Source organism: Schistocerca gregaria, chromosome 5, assembly GCF_023897955.1.
Source record: "Schistocerca gregaria isolate iqSchGreg1 chromosome 5, iqSchGreg1.2, whole genome shotgun sequence".
Taxonomy (NCBI): Eukaryota; Metazoa; Arthropoda; class Insecta; order Orthoptera; family Acrididae; genus Schistocerca; species Schistocerca gregaria.
The window spans coordinates 424,038,966-424,056,745 of NC_064924.1; the positions used below are offsets into that span (position 1 = coordinate 424,038,966).

The 17,780-nt window shown below is 43.3% G+C and overlaps 1 protein-coding gene across 1 annotated transcript in view; it reads left to right on the plus strand.

Moving 5' to 3' along the window:
* Positions 1-17,780, plus strand: part of LOC126273368 (uncharacterized) — a 536,417-nt gene that overhangs the window by 462,968 nt on the left and 55,669 nt on the right. Inside the window, exon 11 of the mRNA XM_049976918.1 lies at positions 13,073-13,312. Coding sequence (XP_049832875.1) covers positions 13,073-13,312 — 240 coding nt within the window. The remainder of the gene's footprint in view (positions 1-13,072; positions 13,313-17,780) is intronic.

A 17,780-nucleotide genomic window follows, 5' to 3' on the forward strand; every position in this document is an offset into this window, starting at 1 on the left:
AAGGTCGGATTCTAGCCTATCGCAATAGCGATTTATCGTATCGCGACATTGCTGCTCGCGTTGGTCGAGATCCAATGACTGTTAGCAGAATATGGAATCGGTGGGTTCAGGAGGGTAATACGCAACGCCGTGCTGGATCCCAACGGCCTCGTGTCACTAGCAGTCAAGATGACAGGCATCTTATCCGCATGGCTGTAACGGATCGTATGCCCACGTCTCGTTACCTGAGTCAACAGATGGGAGCGTTTGCAAGACAACAACCATCTGCACGAACAGTTTGACGACGCGTGCAGCAGAATGGACTATCAGCTCGGAGACCATAGCTGCGGTTACCCTTGACGCTGCATCACAGACAGGAGCGCCTGCGATGGTGTACTCAACGACTAACCTGGATGCACGAATGGCAAAACGTCATTTTTTCGGATGAATCCAGGTTCTGTTTACAGCATCATGATAGTCGCATCCGTGTGTGGCAACATCGCGGTGAACGCCTATTGGAAGCGTCTATTCGTCATCGCCATACTGGCGTAGCACCCGGCGTGATGATATGGGGTGCCATTGGTTACACATATCGGTCACCTCTTGTTCGCATTGACGGAACTCTGAACAGTGGACGTTACATTTCAGATGTGTTACGACCCGTGCCTCTACCCTTCATTCGAGCCCTGCGAAACCCTACATTTCAGCAGGATAATGCACGACCGCAAGTTGCAGGTCGTGTACGGGTCTTTCTGGATACAGAATATGTTCGACTGCTGCCCTGGCCAGCAAATCCTCCAGATCTGTCACCAATTTGAAACGTCTGGTCAATTGTGGAACTGTGGTATCGTGTTGAAGGTGCATGGGCAACTGCACCTGTACACGCCATCCAAGCTCTGTTTGACTCAATGCCCAATCGTATCAAAGCCGCTATTACGGCCAGAGGTGGTTGTTGTGGGTACTGATTTTTCAGGATCTATGCACCCAAATTGTGTGAAAATGTAATCACATGTCAGTTCTAGTATAATATATTTGTCCAATGAATACCCGTTTATGACCTGCATTTCTTCTTGGTGTAGCAATTTTAATGGCCAGTAGTGTACTACACCGGCATCGCCTCGGTCACCTGGACACGGCTCCCGTCAGGCCAGAGTTTGCAATCCGTTACCCGCAAGTACCACTTTGGTGGTATCTCTGCCGTACATATCGCAAACTAACCTATTTGACCATAAATACCTGGACACCTGTCAGCGAGCAGTAATATGTGGTGTGCACTTTTCACGTGTATGGCTGCTGGAACTGCGCTGGGGACACTTACAGCGAGGTTTCTGAATGCCTATGAAGGAATGACTGCCATTCTTCCTCAAGATCCGTAATCATAGAAGGTACTGATGTTGGACGATGGAGTTTAGAGAGAAGGCGACATTTTACCTCACACCTAAGGTGATCCATTGGGTACAAGTCGGGACTCCGCGCAGGCGAGTCCATTTCAGGAACGCTATTGTCCACAAAGCACTGCCTGGCACATGCTGCTTCATAACAAGGTGCCTTGTCAGGCTAATACGATCATCGTATTGAAACCGTTCGCTCATCCCGCATTTTCCGCTTTCTTAAGCACAATAAGGAGACCACAACTTATTCACGAAAAACATCCCCATACCGTAACGCCATCTCCTCCGTACTTCAGTGTTGACACTACACACGATGGTAGCTAACGTTTTCTAGTCATTCGCCAAATTCAAATCCTTCCATCGGATTGCCACAGGGCATAGCGTGATTCATCACTGCGAAATACTCGTTTCCAGATATCGATTGTCCAGTGGCGTCGCTTAGCTCTGACTACAGAAATGAGTGGCCTGTGAGGAGCTGATCGAGCATTGCACACCTTCCTTTATAGCTCCTTACGCACAGTCATTGAGCTAGCTGGAGTGCAGGTAACACTGAGGAACTCATCAGTGACTCCTTCCGCTGATTTGGAAATTTGTGGTAAGATCTTAATGGGGCCAAACTGCTGAGGTCATCGGTCCCTAAGCTGATACACAACTTAATCTAACTTAAACTAACTTACGCTACGGACAACACACACACACCTAAGCCCGAGGGAGGACTCGAAGCACCGACGGGAGGAGCCGCGCGAACCGTGACAGGATGGCCAATGACCGCTCGGCTACCCCGCGCGGCTTCCGCTGATTCCATGCGAATTTTTACACTCACCTTCCGCAACGCTCGACCGTCACTGCTAGCCATTACACGAGGTTTGCCTGGTCTTGCTTTAGCTCTGCTTTGTTCCTTAGCGTTTCCACCTCACAGTCACGTCAACAACACTCAGCTTTGAAGGAGTAAACATTTCCCTGATGGATTTCTCACTCAGGTGACGACCAGTGACTAGTCCTCGTTCGAAATCACTGTGCTCCCCTGAGCGAACCATTCAGCTGTAACTGCTTCTGAGGTCACAACACTATATTCCCTGCTTCCTTTCAAAGTGGCGGATCAGCCTGTCGTGACACCTAGTGGTCAATTCTGCATTGCATAAGGGTGTCCGGATACTTTTGATAATATAGTGTACAACTCTAGCGTTCTACGCCCTAGGACTAAGGAAACATAAACATCTAAATCTTTCCGTATGGGCTCTTACTTCTCTAATTATGTCGCGACACCCCTTTCTGCGTATATGAGTGGTTGGCGACAAAACATTGACACATTCGGTGGAGAAATTTATTCCTTGTAACTTATAGATAGGTTTCACCACACTGAAATATTTCATTTACTTTAAGGATTGTCATCCTAACTCCCTTATGACGTAAGTAACACTAACTACTTCGTGTAAACGCAGAGCTATTTGTGTTTCACACGAAATATATTTTCTGTGTCGCCACTCTTTATGGATCAATAGACCATTTTCTTCGAGGTACCTTATAAAGTTGTACCATTTTGCAGAAATTTAAAAAGTGATTTGAATAATCGGTATCCCAAGTCGGTTGGATGTTTCACATTCATTGCACTCTCAATCTCAGCAGTCACGAAATCCACATACGTTCTTGACCCACCTCTTCACAAGACCTCTGATTCAGACCACACGTATGATACGAGCTGTCGAAATAAGTTAAGAGCTATGTTGTGGTCGTGAACTTTCAACCACTTCCTCGGAACAAACTAATCAGTTAGCGGAGAGAGGTGAAAATACTGCACCAATCACAAAACTATCTGCTCTATAATTCAGAGAAAATAATTATAATTATCCATTACGGATATTTTAGAACCGTAACTGTATATTGAATTTAATAAGTTATACAGAACTACAACCAGTTACTTTTTTGAATAATTATGTTTTATTCCATGAAACATAATTATTCGAAAAAGTGACTGATTGCAGTTCTGTATGACTTATTTATATACGAGAAAATAATTTCTTGAACAAGATAATGCTACCAAAATTTGTAGACTACACGAATATAACGCATGACCGCCAATATCCTATGAAAATCGCTCAAAAGAGGAAAGGCCGCTGGTCCTGATGGGATACCAGTTCGATTTTACACAGAGTACGCGAAGGAACTTGCCCCCCTTCTTGCAGCGGTGTACCGTAGGTCTCTAGAAGAGGGAAGCGTTCCAAAGATTGGAAAAGGGCACAGGTCATCCCCGTTTTCAAGAAGGGACGTCGAACACATGTGCAGAACTATAGACCTATATCTCTAACGTCGATCAGTTGTAGAATTTTGGAACACGTATTATGTTCGAGTATAATGTCTTTTCTGGAGACTAGAAATCTACTCTGTAGGAATCAGCATGGGTTTCGAAAAAGACGGTCGTGTGAAACCCAGCTCGCGCTATTCGTCCACGAGACTCAAGAGGGCCTTAGACACGGATTCACAGGTAGATGCCGTGTTTCTTGACTTCCGCAAGGCGGTTGAGACAATTCCCCACAGTCGTTTAATGAACAAAGTAAGAGCATACGGAATATCAGATCAATTGTGTGATTGGATTGAGGAGTTCCTAGATAACAGAACGCAGCATGTCATTCTCAATGGAGAGAAGTCTTCCGAAGTAATAGTGATTTCAGGTATGCCGCAGGGGAGTGTCATAGGACCGTTGCTATTCACAATATACATGAATGACCTGGTGGATGACATCCGAAGTTCACTGAGGCTTTTTGCAGATGATGCTGTGGTGTATCGAGAGGTTGCAACAATGGAAAATTGTACTCAAATGCAGGAGGATCTGCAGCGAATTGACGCATGGTGCACGGAATGGCAATTGAATCTCAATGTAGACAAGTGCAATGTGATGCGAATACATAGAAAAATAGGTCCCTTATCATTTAGCTATAAAATAGCAGGTCAGCAACTGGAAGCAGTTAATTCCATAAATTATCTGGGAGTACGCATTAGGAGTGATTTAAAATGGAATGATCATATAAAGTTGATCGTCGGTAAAGCAGATGCCAGACTGAGATTCATTGGAAGAATCCTAAGGAAATGCAATCCGACAAGAAAGGAAGTAGGTTACAGTACGCTTGTTCGCCCAATGCTGGAATACTGCTCAGCAGTGTGGGATCCGCACCAGGTAGGGTTGATAGAGGAGTTAGAGAAGATCCAACGGAGAGCAGCGCGCTTCGTTACAGGATCATTTAGTAATTGCGAAAGCGTTACGGAGATGATATATAAACTCCAGTGGAAGACTCTGCAGGAGAGACGCTCAGTAGCTCGGTACGGGCTTTTGTTAAAGTTTCGAGAACATACCTTCACCGAAGAGTCAAGCAGTATATTGCTCCCTCCTACGTATATCTCGCGAAGAGACCATGAGGATAAAATCAGAGAGATTAGAGCCCACACAGAAGCATACCGACAATCCTTCTTTCCACGTACAATACGAGACTGGAATAGAAGGGAGAACCGATAGAGGTACTCAGGGTACCCTCCGCCACACACCGTCAGGTGGCTTGCGGAGTATGGATGTAGATGTAGATGTAGAAATACGTTACGGACGACGCTTTTAAGCTTCCACAAATTCTCAAATAGCTGCCTTTAAAAATGAAGGGATTATCTGAAATTAGGGGGAACAATTGTCTCAATGTGAACACTTCTGCCGAAATTTGTATAAATCGTGAATTTAGCTTACAGCTAACTACATAATAAGAAGTGAGTTTATATCACAACACAAAAATTTTTTGTATAATAAGTGGAATTTAAGGGACGATCAAAAATTTTCCGTCGAAGACCACTCTATCCACTTGCCTACATGTCGATGTTTGTACACCTGCACTCGAGTCACGCTGGATTGAATATATGCTGCAGCAACGACCGTAGATGGAAGTTTTTTTCCCCTTATATAATAAAAAATGGTACGAACAGCACGTTTATTCCGTAATTAAAACGTTAGAACGTAAAATTTTGAAGTGAGTTTTTGTGACACGTCTAGCTCGCACACAAAAGAAAACAACCGGAAGTTGGAGTAAGAGCGTCAATAAAAGCGCAAAATGCGCGGATACTGGAGTTGATTTAGTAGAACATCATACACTAGGGTATCAAAGATGAACACTGCTGCGTCAATTTATCCCATTGGAAATAGCGAAAGCGATGCACCCAAGGCGTTAGGAAACCATCCTCATGCACATTCATCAACTGCGGCAACAACACATGTAGATGTACAAAGCCTGCTCATCTATCTCGGCATGCTCAGTAGGAGTGACGTCACCTAAGCAGCCACGTGGGAGTGGACTGTTCCTCAAACCACACCGACTGCTCATGTTAAGACATTCGGTTCAATTACACTGATATATCCTGCTATGTCATCATTCTGACAGTTGTCATATTTGTTAAATAAGACTATTCTAACGCCATTCCGAAGACAACTGTCCTTAAAACATCACAACTTTTAGCAAAACTAGGGTCTCGCTCTTTTCTGGTTAGCGCTAAACATGACATTATATTAGAAACCAGAATTATCGCTCTTCGTAACAGCACCTGTATATCCATTGGAACTCAAAGATGGCACATGACTACCACATCGTCATTATGTACCCTGCCTGATGAAACAAGTTAAGCACCCAGGAGGAAAGGAGGAAACTAAATGAAACTTCACGTTTGAGGAGGTATGTGAGATTATTTCAAAGATTACGAAATCGAGTCATATTTATGAAGAACTTGACAGTATGACCCTACTTACCAGTGTGGCGTCGCACAACCCGTGGCGTAGATGTATGCTCTGATGCGGTTAGGAAAGGTCTCACAAAGCCATACCATCTTCTCCTGAGGCAAAACCGGCTCACAGCTGTTGTAAATAGTCTTTGATATTCTGGATATTGCACGGGGACGGAGTTGATGTCCAAGCTAGTCCCACACTCTGTTGGGGAAGGATTTGGGGATTTTTCTGGCCACGGGAGTACCTCAACATAACGCTGATAGTTCATAGAGGTATGTGCCATATGTAGATAAGTACAGTCCTACTGAAAAATTGTACCACAATACTGTCGCGTGAGGGCTACCACATGAAGATACAGGTTGTCCGTGATATATCGTTGTTCTGCCAAGGTACCAATTATTAACAGCCGTGATGCCATACACGATAGTTCCTCACATCATTGCGCAAGGACTGCCTCTCCAAAACACTGGAAAAATGGGACTTTTCCCAAGATCCCTACCTTACTAGCCGACGATGATCATCGGGAGTAGTGCAGAACCGCAATTCATCGCTGAACACACTGCGTCGCCATTCTTTGGCAGTCTTCGACCATTGATGCGGGATGACGCAGAATGTTGTAGTGAGTCCATTACTTGTTCTCGTATGGCAGAGGCAGACATGAAGGAGCTACTATATGCAGTGCATTTCTGGACAGCGAAAGGAAGCGGGGAACGGAAATTCATCAAAGAATGGCAGAATTGTATGAAAAGCATTGCCTGTTCGTTGCAAGGGTCAAAGCGTAGCACAAGCGATTCAAAAAATGACACATGTCGTTAGCGACGACGGACAATCTGGAACGCCACATCGCATTATCGATACCATTGCCCAGTAGGTGGGTGCGCTCATTATTGAGGACCGGTGAGTTACAGTGGCAGCCGTTACCCCAGAAATCGGACTGAGCGTCGGAATTGCAAGGGACGATCAGTGCTCTCCGTACATTTGTACCAGTATTCGATGAATTTATATTCCTCGCACTCCTTCGGCTGAAGAAAATGCGCTGCTCACCTTTGCCCTTCTATTAAACTCTCCATTCCTCTGTTTCCAGCACGACTGATTGCACTGGACTGTTAATGCGTGCAGGTGCTCCGTTTTTTCGTCAATTGGGTGTGCGCCCATGTCCCTCTAGCTATGAATTCGAGGCCTCATCGCTCTCGCTCTTCAGGGACCAGACTTCCTGCCGTAGTCAATGGCTTTACGATACGTTCAGCGATTTTCATTTTACAACTTCCGGCTCGTTTCTTTTTGAATGACCTTCGGTAACAGCTGACGGTGTTATGCCGTTCCACTGCGCAAACAGTGCCACCATTCCTCTGTTCAAGCGGTGATTACTGCTTTTATTAGTGCAAAAGTGTATCTTCGGTTAATCTTACATAAATCCAAACTCAAAATCATTTACTCAGCCACAAAAAATACTTAGAAAACGTTGCACCCGTTCGCAAACTGCGAGGGGCGTTCAATTAGTACGTTCTAAACTCCACCTGAAAAGGCCATGAAGGCCCAAAGGTGCCGACCGGCCGCCGTGTCATCCTCAGCCCACAGCCGTCCCTGGATGAGGATATGGAGGGGCATGTGATCAGCACACCGCTCTCCCGGCCGTATGTCAGTTTACAAGACCGGAGCCGCTACTTCTAAGTCAAGTAGCCCCTAAGTTTGCCTTATAAGGGCTGAGAGCTCCTAGCTTGCCAAAAGCGCTCGGCAGACCAGATGGACACCCATCCAAGTGCTAAGACCAGATGGTCTCCCATCTAAGTGCTAGCCCAAACCGACAGCGCTTAACTTCGATCATCTGATGGGAACCGGTGTTACCACTGCGGCAACACCGTTGGCGTTCAATAAACAATGCAACACATTTTTTTCTCGGCCAGTTTCAATTGAAGAAATTTGGAATTCGTTGTGGAACATCGTGGAATATTCCTGCTTCAGGCACTATAGTTTCATGAATTTCTGATAGAACGCAGCACTTTACATACCCTTCAAAATGGCGTCTGTAATGTAGGTGAGTTCCAAGCACTTATTGATTGCCCATCATATTTTGCTCTTTTCAGTGTAGTTGAACCTATTAAACAATTAATAGGTTTCTAGAACGTATTACCTGGTTAGAACTGGTGAATTTTAACCTGTTATTCGTAATTAATAGTTCAGCTAATCCGTAGTTAGAACCAGCCTTCTATTTTCATCCCAAATTGCATTCGAAGTGAAAGCGAAGTAATGAGAGCAAGTGTTCGATTTTCGTTCAGAGTCAGAGGCACCCATCCAAAGGAAAATGGAAGGGGGGAGGGAGGTACAGACGTCCTTCTCCTAGCTCTCAGGGGAAGAGAAAAAATATGGTTATCTAACATGATCATTCAGTGCAGGAGGCAACCTATAATTTCGCACTGTAGTCTTCGTTTGAAAACAAATTTATTTGCCAAGATCGCTACGTTAACACAATTATTGGATTACTTGTTTCGTCAGTGTTAATTGCCGTCCTCAGATCTATGGAAAGACAACATGCCGAGGTTAGAGGCTTTCAATCATACAAAAAATGAAGTAGGGCATACACATACATGACAAAAATTACATACCCATAAGACCAGACAGTGGTAGTTACATCACATAATGAGTACAGCACTCTGCCAGAGACACACTACACAATATACTATAAAACAGTGCCTCTCATAAAATTTTAAATAAAAGCGTACCATAAAAAATGTAGCATGTGTCTCTCTTGTTCTCGCCAAGTTGCATGTACATTATGGTAGTACACCTTGACCTTTTTTATAGTTAGTTTATATTAAAAATGTTTCGACTATTTGAGGTATTCGTTATTACCGGTTGACTTTGCATTGTATCCGTCCATATGAGCACAATTTTATGATAGTTACTATTTTACATGAAATTATATAGTACTAGTGTGACACATTATGTGATATAACTATCACTGTCTAGTTTTATGGGTATCTAATTTTTGTCACTGAGCTGTTGTGTATACCGTACTACCTTTTTTGTATGATTGTAAGCCTGGAACCTCGACATATTGTCTTTTTGTAGACTTGAGGATGGCAATACATATTGCCGAAACTAGAAACCCAGTGGCTGTATTAATGTAGCAACCTTGGCAAATAACTTGAGGCTGCCGAAGTGGCCGTGCGGTTCTAGCCGTGCAGTTCTGGAGCCGCGTGACCGCTACGGTCGCAGGTTCGAATCCTGTCTCGGGCATGGATGTGTGTGATGTCCTTAGATGGTGTGGTGGTTAGTGTTTAACGTCCCGTCGACAACGAGGTCATTAGAGACGGAGCGCAAGCTCGGGTTAGGGAAGGACTGGGAAGGAAATCGGCAGTGCCCTTTCAAAGGAACCATCCCGGCATTTGCCTGAAACGATTTAGGGAAATCACGGAAAACCTAAATCAGGATGGCTGGAGACGGGATTGAACCGTCGTCCTCCCGAATGCGAGTCCAGTGTGCTAACCACTGCGCCACCTCGCTAGGTTAGTTAGGTTTAAGTAGTTCTAAGTTCTAGGGAACTCATTACCTCAGAAGCTAAGTCCCATAGTGCTCAGAGCCATTTGAACCATTTTGTGAAATAACTTGATTTTCAAAAGAAGACTACGGTTCAAAAAATGTAATGAATGAAGGGCTTTTAAATCCCGACGCAAACAGAGGTGTGTTAAATGTTTAACGTATGTACGTGCCAATGGCATATCTTAGACCCAAACTAAAAGTCCGATTTTAATACAGTTTATTTTTATTTTTATTTGAAAGCTAGTTTGATCGGAATGGTTCTTAGCTATTTTCCCCGAAAGTCTGTTCGGACGTTTAAATTTCATCAGCAAAATGAAGTAAAAATGTTTTCTGCCAGCTCACTTTCTTGATATTCGCTCCATAATACACACACTATGTGATCAAAAGTATTCGGATACCTGGCTGAAAATGACTTACAAGTTCGTGGCGCCCTCCATCGATAATGCTGGAATTCTGTATGGTACAGCTTTCACTATCGCAAGCATGCGTTCAATCAGGTGCTTGGTGAATGGCAGCCCATTCTTCAAGGAGTGCTGCGTTGAGGAAAAGAATCGATGTCGGTCGGTGAGATCTGGTACGAAGTCGGCGTTCCAAAACATTCAAAAGGCGTTCTATAGGCTTCAGGTCGGGACTCAGTGCAGGCCAGTACATTACAGGGATGCCATTGTCGTCTAACCACTCCGCCACAGTCCGTGCACTATGAACAGGTGCTCGATCGTGTTGAAAGATGCAATCGCCATCCCTGAATTGCTCTTCAGCAATAGAAAGCAAGAAGGTTCTTAAAACATCAGTGTAGGCTGTGCTGTGATAGTTCCACGCAAAACAACAAGGGGTGCAAATCCCCTCCATGAAAAACACGACCACAGCATCACACCAACGCCTCCGAATTTTACTGTTGTCACTATACATGCTGGCAGATGACGTTCACCGCGTATTCGCCATACCCACACCCTGCCGTCGGATTGCCACATTGTGTACCGTGATTCGTCACTCCACACAACGTTTTTGCCCTGTTCAATCGTCCAACGTTTAAGCTCCTTAACACCGACCGATGCGCCGTTTGGCATTTACCGGCGTGATGTGTGGCTTATGAACAGTCGCTCGACCATGAAATCCATGTTTTGTCACCTCCCGCCTAACTTTCATAGTACTTGCAGTGGATGCTGGTGCAGTTTGAAATTCCTGTGCGATGGTCTGGATAGATATCTGTCCATTACACATTACGACCCTCTTCAACTCTCGGCGGTCTCTGTCAGTCAACAGACGAGGTCGGCCTGTGCGCTTTTGTGCTGTACGTGTCCCTTCACGTTTTCATTTCACTATTACATCGGAAGCAGTAGACCTAGGGATGTTTAGGAGTGTGGAAATCTCGCGTACAAACGTATGACACAAGTGAAACCCAATCACCTGACCACGTTCGAAGTCCTTGAGTTCCACTGAGCGCCCCATTCTTCTCTCTGACGATGTCTAATGACTACTGACGTCGCTGATATGGAGTACCTTGCAGTAGGTGGCAGCACAACGAACATAATATGAAAAACGTATGTTTTTTTGGGATATCCGGATACTTTTGATCACATAGTGTAAGAGCTAAATCAATTTACGTAGAACTCAAAAAGATGTTCATCTTTTACGATTGACCAGCAATGATGGTTTTTCGCTTTTGAAGTCGCCGATTTCAGCAGCTACAAAGCAAAAAGAAAGGTGATTGTGATTCAGTTGCAAAAGATAAACATACGCTCTCGCAGACTTTTTTGTATGTTGACCTAGAACCATAAATTTTGGCACGAGACGAGGCGTAGCAGCCACGTTACACGAGAAAATGCGACAGGCATTAATTTGTAATAAAAACGCAAGAAAATGTACCGGTTTTGTCACTTTCTTTCGTACTGACGTAATGCCACAACATCACATTTCTCGCCTTTCTCTCGGGAAGGGTTACATTTATCGGCTGGAAATTTATGTCACGTACTAAGGTACCCAGTCTCTTCGTTCTGTACAAAACAGAAGCTTCTGCGTAAATGCAATTGATGTCTATAATTCAGTACTAAAAAGCAAATGATTTTTCCCTGATAGTTTAGACAGCCTATTGCAAAACAGTGCAACGGCAGCACACTAAATTAGCTCAATATATAGTAAAACATAATAAACATATAGGTGTGGATTTAAAAAAAAAAAAACGTAAAACGCTTAAGTGAGAAGACGTCGCGTCGTAGTTCCGTGTTTCTCCCCGGAAAGTATTTGTGTGAATCCCACAGAGTGTCGATCGCACATTGTGTGCTAGTAAAATACGAAGTTTAAAAACGATGACATAAATCTTAAATTAAAATTTAAAAAGAAAGACATAAAAATCCTCTAAAAATTAAAAAAAAACATGTATTGCCCCTTTAAGTTTAATATAATTAGTAATTTTTAAATCCAAGCGTCGTCGCGTCGGGAGACCGCAAAGTAAATAAAATAAAAACAGAATACATATAAAAATGATAAAGTATGAAATTTAAATACAAATAAGGTAACTAGGAAGAGTAGGTAAATATCAAAAGAACAGTATCAAATAGCTGAGTCTAACTCTTAATTAATTTACTCTGAAAAATTCGCAATAAAGGCACGATCGTCAACGACGCCTGCCGTCACGCGACTGCCCGCCCCGCTCGCCACATACCGCTCACCACGCAACTCACGCTCGCCGTTTAACGAAGCCTGAGTTAGTGCGCTAATCTCAGACTACTGCGGGACATACGCCTTGTGGTATAGATTAATGCATGAAATCAAGTTCATACGTAATTATGTAAAAATATGATATAAAATAAACAGGTAACTCCATTTTTAGGAACATTTCACAAATTAAAGACGAATTGGTTTTCATATTTTATATAATAAGTAATTATGACTTCACTAGCTGTTTAGAGATGTGGACGCATGACTTGCAGCCTGGAAGAGATGGCGCCAAACAGAATAGACTCAGACCCAGCAAAAATTAAAATATTCCGTTCTAGTAAGGGTAGCTGCTGTAAACTTCTTTTTTTTTTTACTTACTTATTTAGCGGTTCCCCGACGGGACGACGCTTGGATCAGACTATAACTACTTCCATTAAACTTAATAGGGCAAACACTTTTTTTACTTTTTAGAGGATTTTTGTGTCTTTTTTAAATTTTTAGCTTAAGTTTTATTCTTTCAAGAAAATGATTTAAAATATGGTATCATGCAGGTTTTAACTGGGTCAGATTTGGAACTTTTTTATGGCTATTTACAAGTCCCCATTCGCTTCTAAAATATTAATAATACCCCAAATCCTCATGTCTGGACCCCCGCCCCATCGTATGGACGTTCTTGTTCGGAGTGTAACATTAGTAGTATGACGGCAACTGCATTTGGCATTCGATGTATAACGAGCGGCGCGGTGTTTTTCAGTGGAGACGTCTGACAGCGAAGCCCGCCGCCTGATGAACGAGGTGCTGCGCGAGCTGCGGCAGGCGGCCGCCGTTGCGGCGGACCGCGGTTCGAGCCCCGCGGCGCCGTCACAGCCGGCCCCCGCGCCCGCTCCCGATACCACCCCCGCAGCCACACCCAGCCCCACGGCCACGCTGCCGCTGGACGAGGAGATGACCGCCGCCAACGATGTGCTCAGGCAGACTGCTCCAGAACAGGCCGGTAGGCGCGCTCTGGCTGTGCTGTTCTGCCGCGTGTCCACTGACTGTTCTGTAAAGACGTGTCACTGCTGTGCTGTTTCGTAAATACTCTGATTTCCACAGATTAACGAAAAAAAAACAAGCACTGCAGTAACTCGGTTAAGGGAGGAAGGTCATGAAAAACACACACTGTTTAAAACATACACCAGATACACAAATTTGAAGATAAGGCAATGAAATTTTGTTCCATGCTTTACATAAAATTAACACATTTATTGTTAAGTTCCTTGAATTATATACAGGGTCTCTCAAAAGAAACTTCATATTTGAAGTGATCTCTGCGCATGCGCTACAAATCGGAGGAGAGTGGGGCTACGTTCTTCGCTTCCTTGACCTTTTGGCATTCAGTCGACATGGAGCGCTTCTAGGAAGCGGACGCGCGTTGTGTATGCGAGAAATTTACAAAAAAGGTGATTCTATGAATGTAGCGCGAAGGAAATTTTGCAGTGATCGTGGATTGCACACTGTAAATGATGCTTCAAATGTTCCCCTTATCCGGAAATGAATCAAAACGTTTGAGGAGACCATTTCAATACTGACCAAATCCAAATCCAGGTCACAAAGGTAACCAAGAACGAGCGAATCTGTGGAGAATGTAAATCGGTCTGTTCGTGGCGATCTGAACCTCCCCATTTGTAAGCGAACAAGTTCTTTAAACGTGCATACATCATCACTGCACCGAACTCTGCAAAAAGACCTTAAAATACACGCTTACAAAATTCAATTGGTGCAACAATTGAATACTCAGGATGACGTATATAGGCTGCAGTTCGTTAATGATATGACCGAGAGCCCTTCATTTAATGTCATCTTGTTTCCTGACGAGGCTCGTTTTCACCAGAACATCAGGTTGATAAGAAAAATTGCCGCTGCTGGAGAGCAACTAATACTAAATGGAAGCGTGATAAACACTTACATTAACAAAAAAATTACTTTACGGGCTACGATGTCGACTCGAAGAATAACTGGCCCGTACTTTTTCGAGGACGAGAGTGGTCGTGCAGTTACAGTGAATTCGGAACGTTATGTGACTATGTTAAACGCTCTTTGGTGCCTGAATTGCAAAATTCTCCTGCTTATCACCAAGGAACATTGTTTCTGCAAGACGGAATCACAGCACGCACGTCCAATGCGTCTGTACTGCGAATTCGTGAAATTTTCCCTGCCAATTGATCTCTAGGAGGCGTGACATAAATAGCCCCCAAGCAGTCCAGATTTGAGCCCCATGATTTTTTTCTTATGGGGATATATGATATCTACAGTGTATGTCAATAATCCAACTGCCCCCGGAGCAACTGTAAGAAAATATCAGTAGCGAAGTGGTAGCCATGCCAGTGTCTACATGCCGGGCAGCCAAGCAAACTTTTTCTCATCGTTTAAATGAGTGCTGTAGGCGTACTGGATTGCGTTTAAATGACATTATTTTTAAGAAATAAATTCCTTAAGTGTATATTTCAACAATAAATAAAGATTTTATTGATAGACTTCAACCTCTATTTCATTTTGACACATCAGATATAAACTATCTTTTGAGACAACCTGCATATTTAACTTTTTTATGGAATGTAAACATTTTATTTTCAAAAAATCATATAAGTACCTTTTTCTCAGAAACTATTCAAGAGATTGCTACAAAATGTTTAATCCCTTTATATATAACAAACTTCTTCCATGAGGCTTTTTGAGTGTATCGGGTAAAAGAACTTCAACAATTTTTAATTGTAACTCTCCTAGTTTAATATAAAATTCACGCAAAGTCCCAAGCGCTTCGATCCATATCTCAGCTTACATTAAGCATCTCAAAATTTACTCTTGAGACAACATTTATTAGATTTCTAGAAATACGTTGACCAAATTTCATAATTCCAGTCTTCATTCATTCTCAGAAAACACAATATTCAGGGAACGCAGTTTAAATTTCAACTTAATGATTTTCCTTATGTCACCTCTTCAGAAGGCCCCAGATTTGTAACCAGGGTCCTTTTCCCTCCAAGGCTTCTCTTCTGCTTTTTTGTCATCTGCTTTCTTTCCTTCACCGGGTCTTCCACTGACTTTTCAACTGCAGAGAGGCGATGTACGTCTATTTTTCTCAAGGTATCTTGAGTGAAATTTCCCATCTTAAAACTGATTCTTTCTAATACCTTCATCCTCCCTACTTTCCCATCATAAAATGCAGAGCTGCATCGTAAGTTGTAATTCTGATACGGTAGCAGATGAAAATGTGTTTTTAGGGTACAGTTTCCACAAGAGTGGACTTAGAGACCCGTTTGGATTCTGAGTTTTGCCATGAACACTCTTTTCAGAAGTTCATGCTCTGTCAGAAATCTATTAAGTGGTCTTGACAACATCCAGCCTCTCCTTGTGAATGTAGGGGTTGTTATCTCTCTGAACCTGAGGTTCTTACAGGAGCTAATGTGGCACAGATGATGAATGAGACGATCGTCTGTATTTTTCAGGCACTTCGATGCAATTTCATCGTTGAAACTTATTCTCCATGAGTTCTACTAATAAATAAAAAATAAATTGAAAATTGACATTTTTAGTCAGTAGCGCAAACGTTCCACGTTCCCCCTTAACAAGAACAATTGTTACAGAAAATAAAATGTTACACAGAACACATTACAATGTGCAAACCAGCGGCAGTGAAATCTGTTTATGTCATCCAGACAACTGCCTTTTGATGCTCTGAGAGAGCACAGCAGTGGTATAAACAACCTAATCAAGTGACATAGAGTCCAAACTGCTGCAGCTCTCCCTCCGGTCCTACATATCATTGCGAAGCAAATCAAATCGCTTGATACGGGCAAGTCTTCAGGTCCAGATTGTATACCGATTAGGTTCCTTTCAGATTACGCTGATACAATAGCTCCCTACTTAGCAATTATAAACAACCGCTCGCTCACCGATAGATCTGTACCTACAGATTGGAAAATTGCGCAGGTCGCACCAGTGTTTAAGAAGGATAGTAGGAATAGTCCATAAAACTACAGGCCTATATCATTGACGTCGGTTTGCGGTAGGGTTTTGGAGCATATACTGTATTCAAACATTATGAATCACCTCGAAGGGAACGATCTATTGATACGTAATCAGCATGGTTTCAGAAAACATCGTTCTTGTCCAACGCAGCTAGCTCTTTATTCGCACGAAGTAATGGCCGCTATCGACAGGCGATCTCAAGTTGATTCCGTATTTCTAGATTTCCGGAAAGCTTTTGACATCGTTCCTCACAAGCGACTTCTAATCATGCTGCAGGCCTATGGGGTATCGTCTCAGTTATGCGACTGGATTCGTGACTTCCTGTCAGGAAGGTCGCAGTTCGTAGTAATAGACGGCAAATCATCGAGTAAAACTGAAGTGATATCATGTGTTCCCCAGGGAAGCGTCCTGGGACCTCTGCTGTTCCTGATCTATATAAATGACCTGGGTGACAATCTGAGCGGTTCTCTTAGGTTATTCGCAAATGATGCTGTAATTTACCGTCTAGTAAGGTCATCCGAAGACCAGTATCAGTTGCAAAGCGATTTAGAAAAGATTGCTGTATGGTGTGGCAGGTGGCAGTTGACGCTAAATAACGAAAAGTGTGGGGTGATCCACATGAGTTCCAAAAGAAATCCGTTGGAATTCGATTACTCGATAAATAGTACAATTCTCAAGGGTGTCAATTCAACTGAGTACCTGGGTGTTAAAATTACGAACAACTTCAGTTGGAAAGACCACATAGATAATATTGTGGGGAAAGCGAGCAAAAGGTTGCGTTTCATTGGCAGGACACTTAGAAGATGCAACAAGTCCACTAAAGAAACAGCTCGTTCGTCCTCTGTTAGTATATTGCTGCGCGGTGTGGGATCCTTACCAGGTGGGATTGACGGAGGACATCGAAAGGGTGCAAAAAAGGGCAGCTCGTTTTATATTATCGCGTAATAGGGGAGGGAGTGGGGCAGATATGATACGCGAGTTGGGATGGAAGTCATTAAAGCAAAGACGTTTTTCGTCGCGGCGAGACCTTTTTACGAAATTTCAGTCACCAACTTTCTCTTCCGAATGCGAAAATATTTTGTTGAGCCCAACCTACATAGGGAGGAATGATCATCAAAATAAAATAAGAGAAATCAGAGCTCGAACAGAAAGGTTTAGGTGTTCGTTTTTCCCGCGCGTTGTTCGGGAGTGGAATGGTAGGGAAAGAGTATGATTGTGGTTCGATGAACCCTCTGCCAAGCACTTAAATGTGAATTGCAGAGTAATCATGTAGATGTAGATGTACACTAACCGTATATGACTCCCCACATCCTGTTCAACACCCTGGTACGTTGATGACAATGCCTTCCTAGTCCTTTCAACTCCATCTTAACAAATTCACATCCTGGCGCAATCAGTGGTTCGTCGAGACCTATCCTTCCAAAACCCAGCCAATGACTGTGGTACGGACC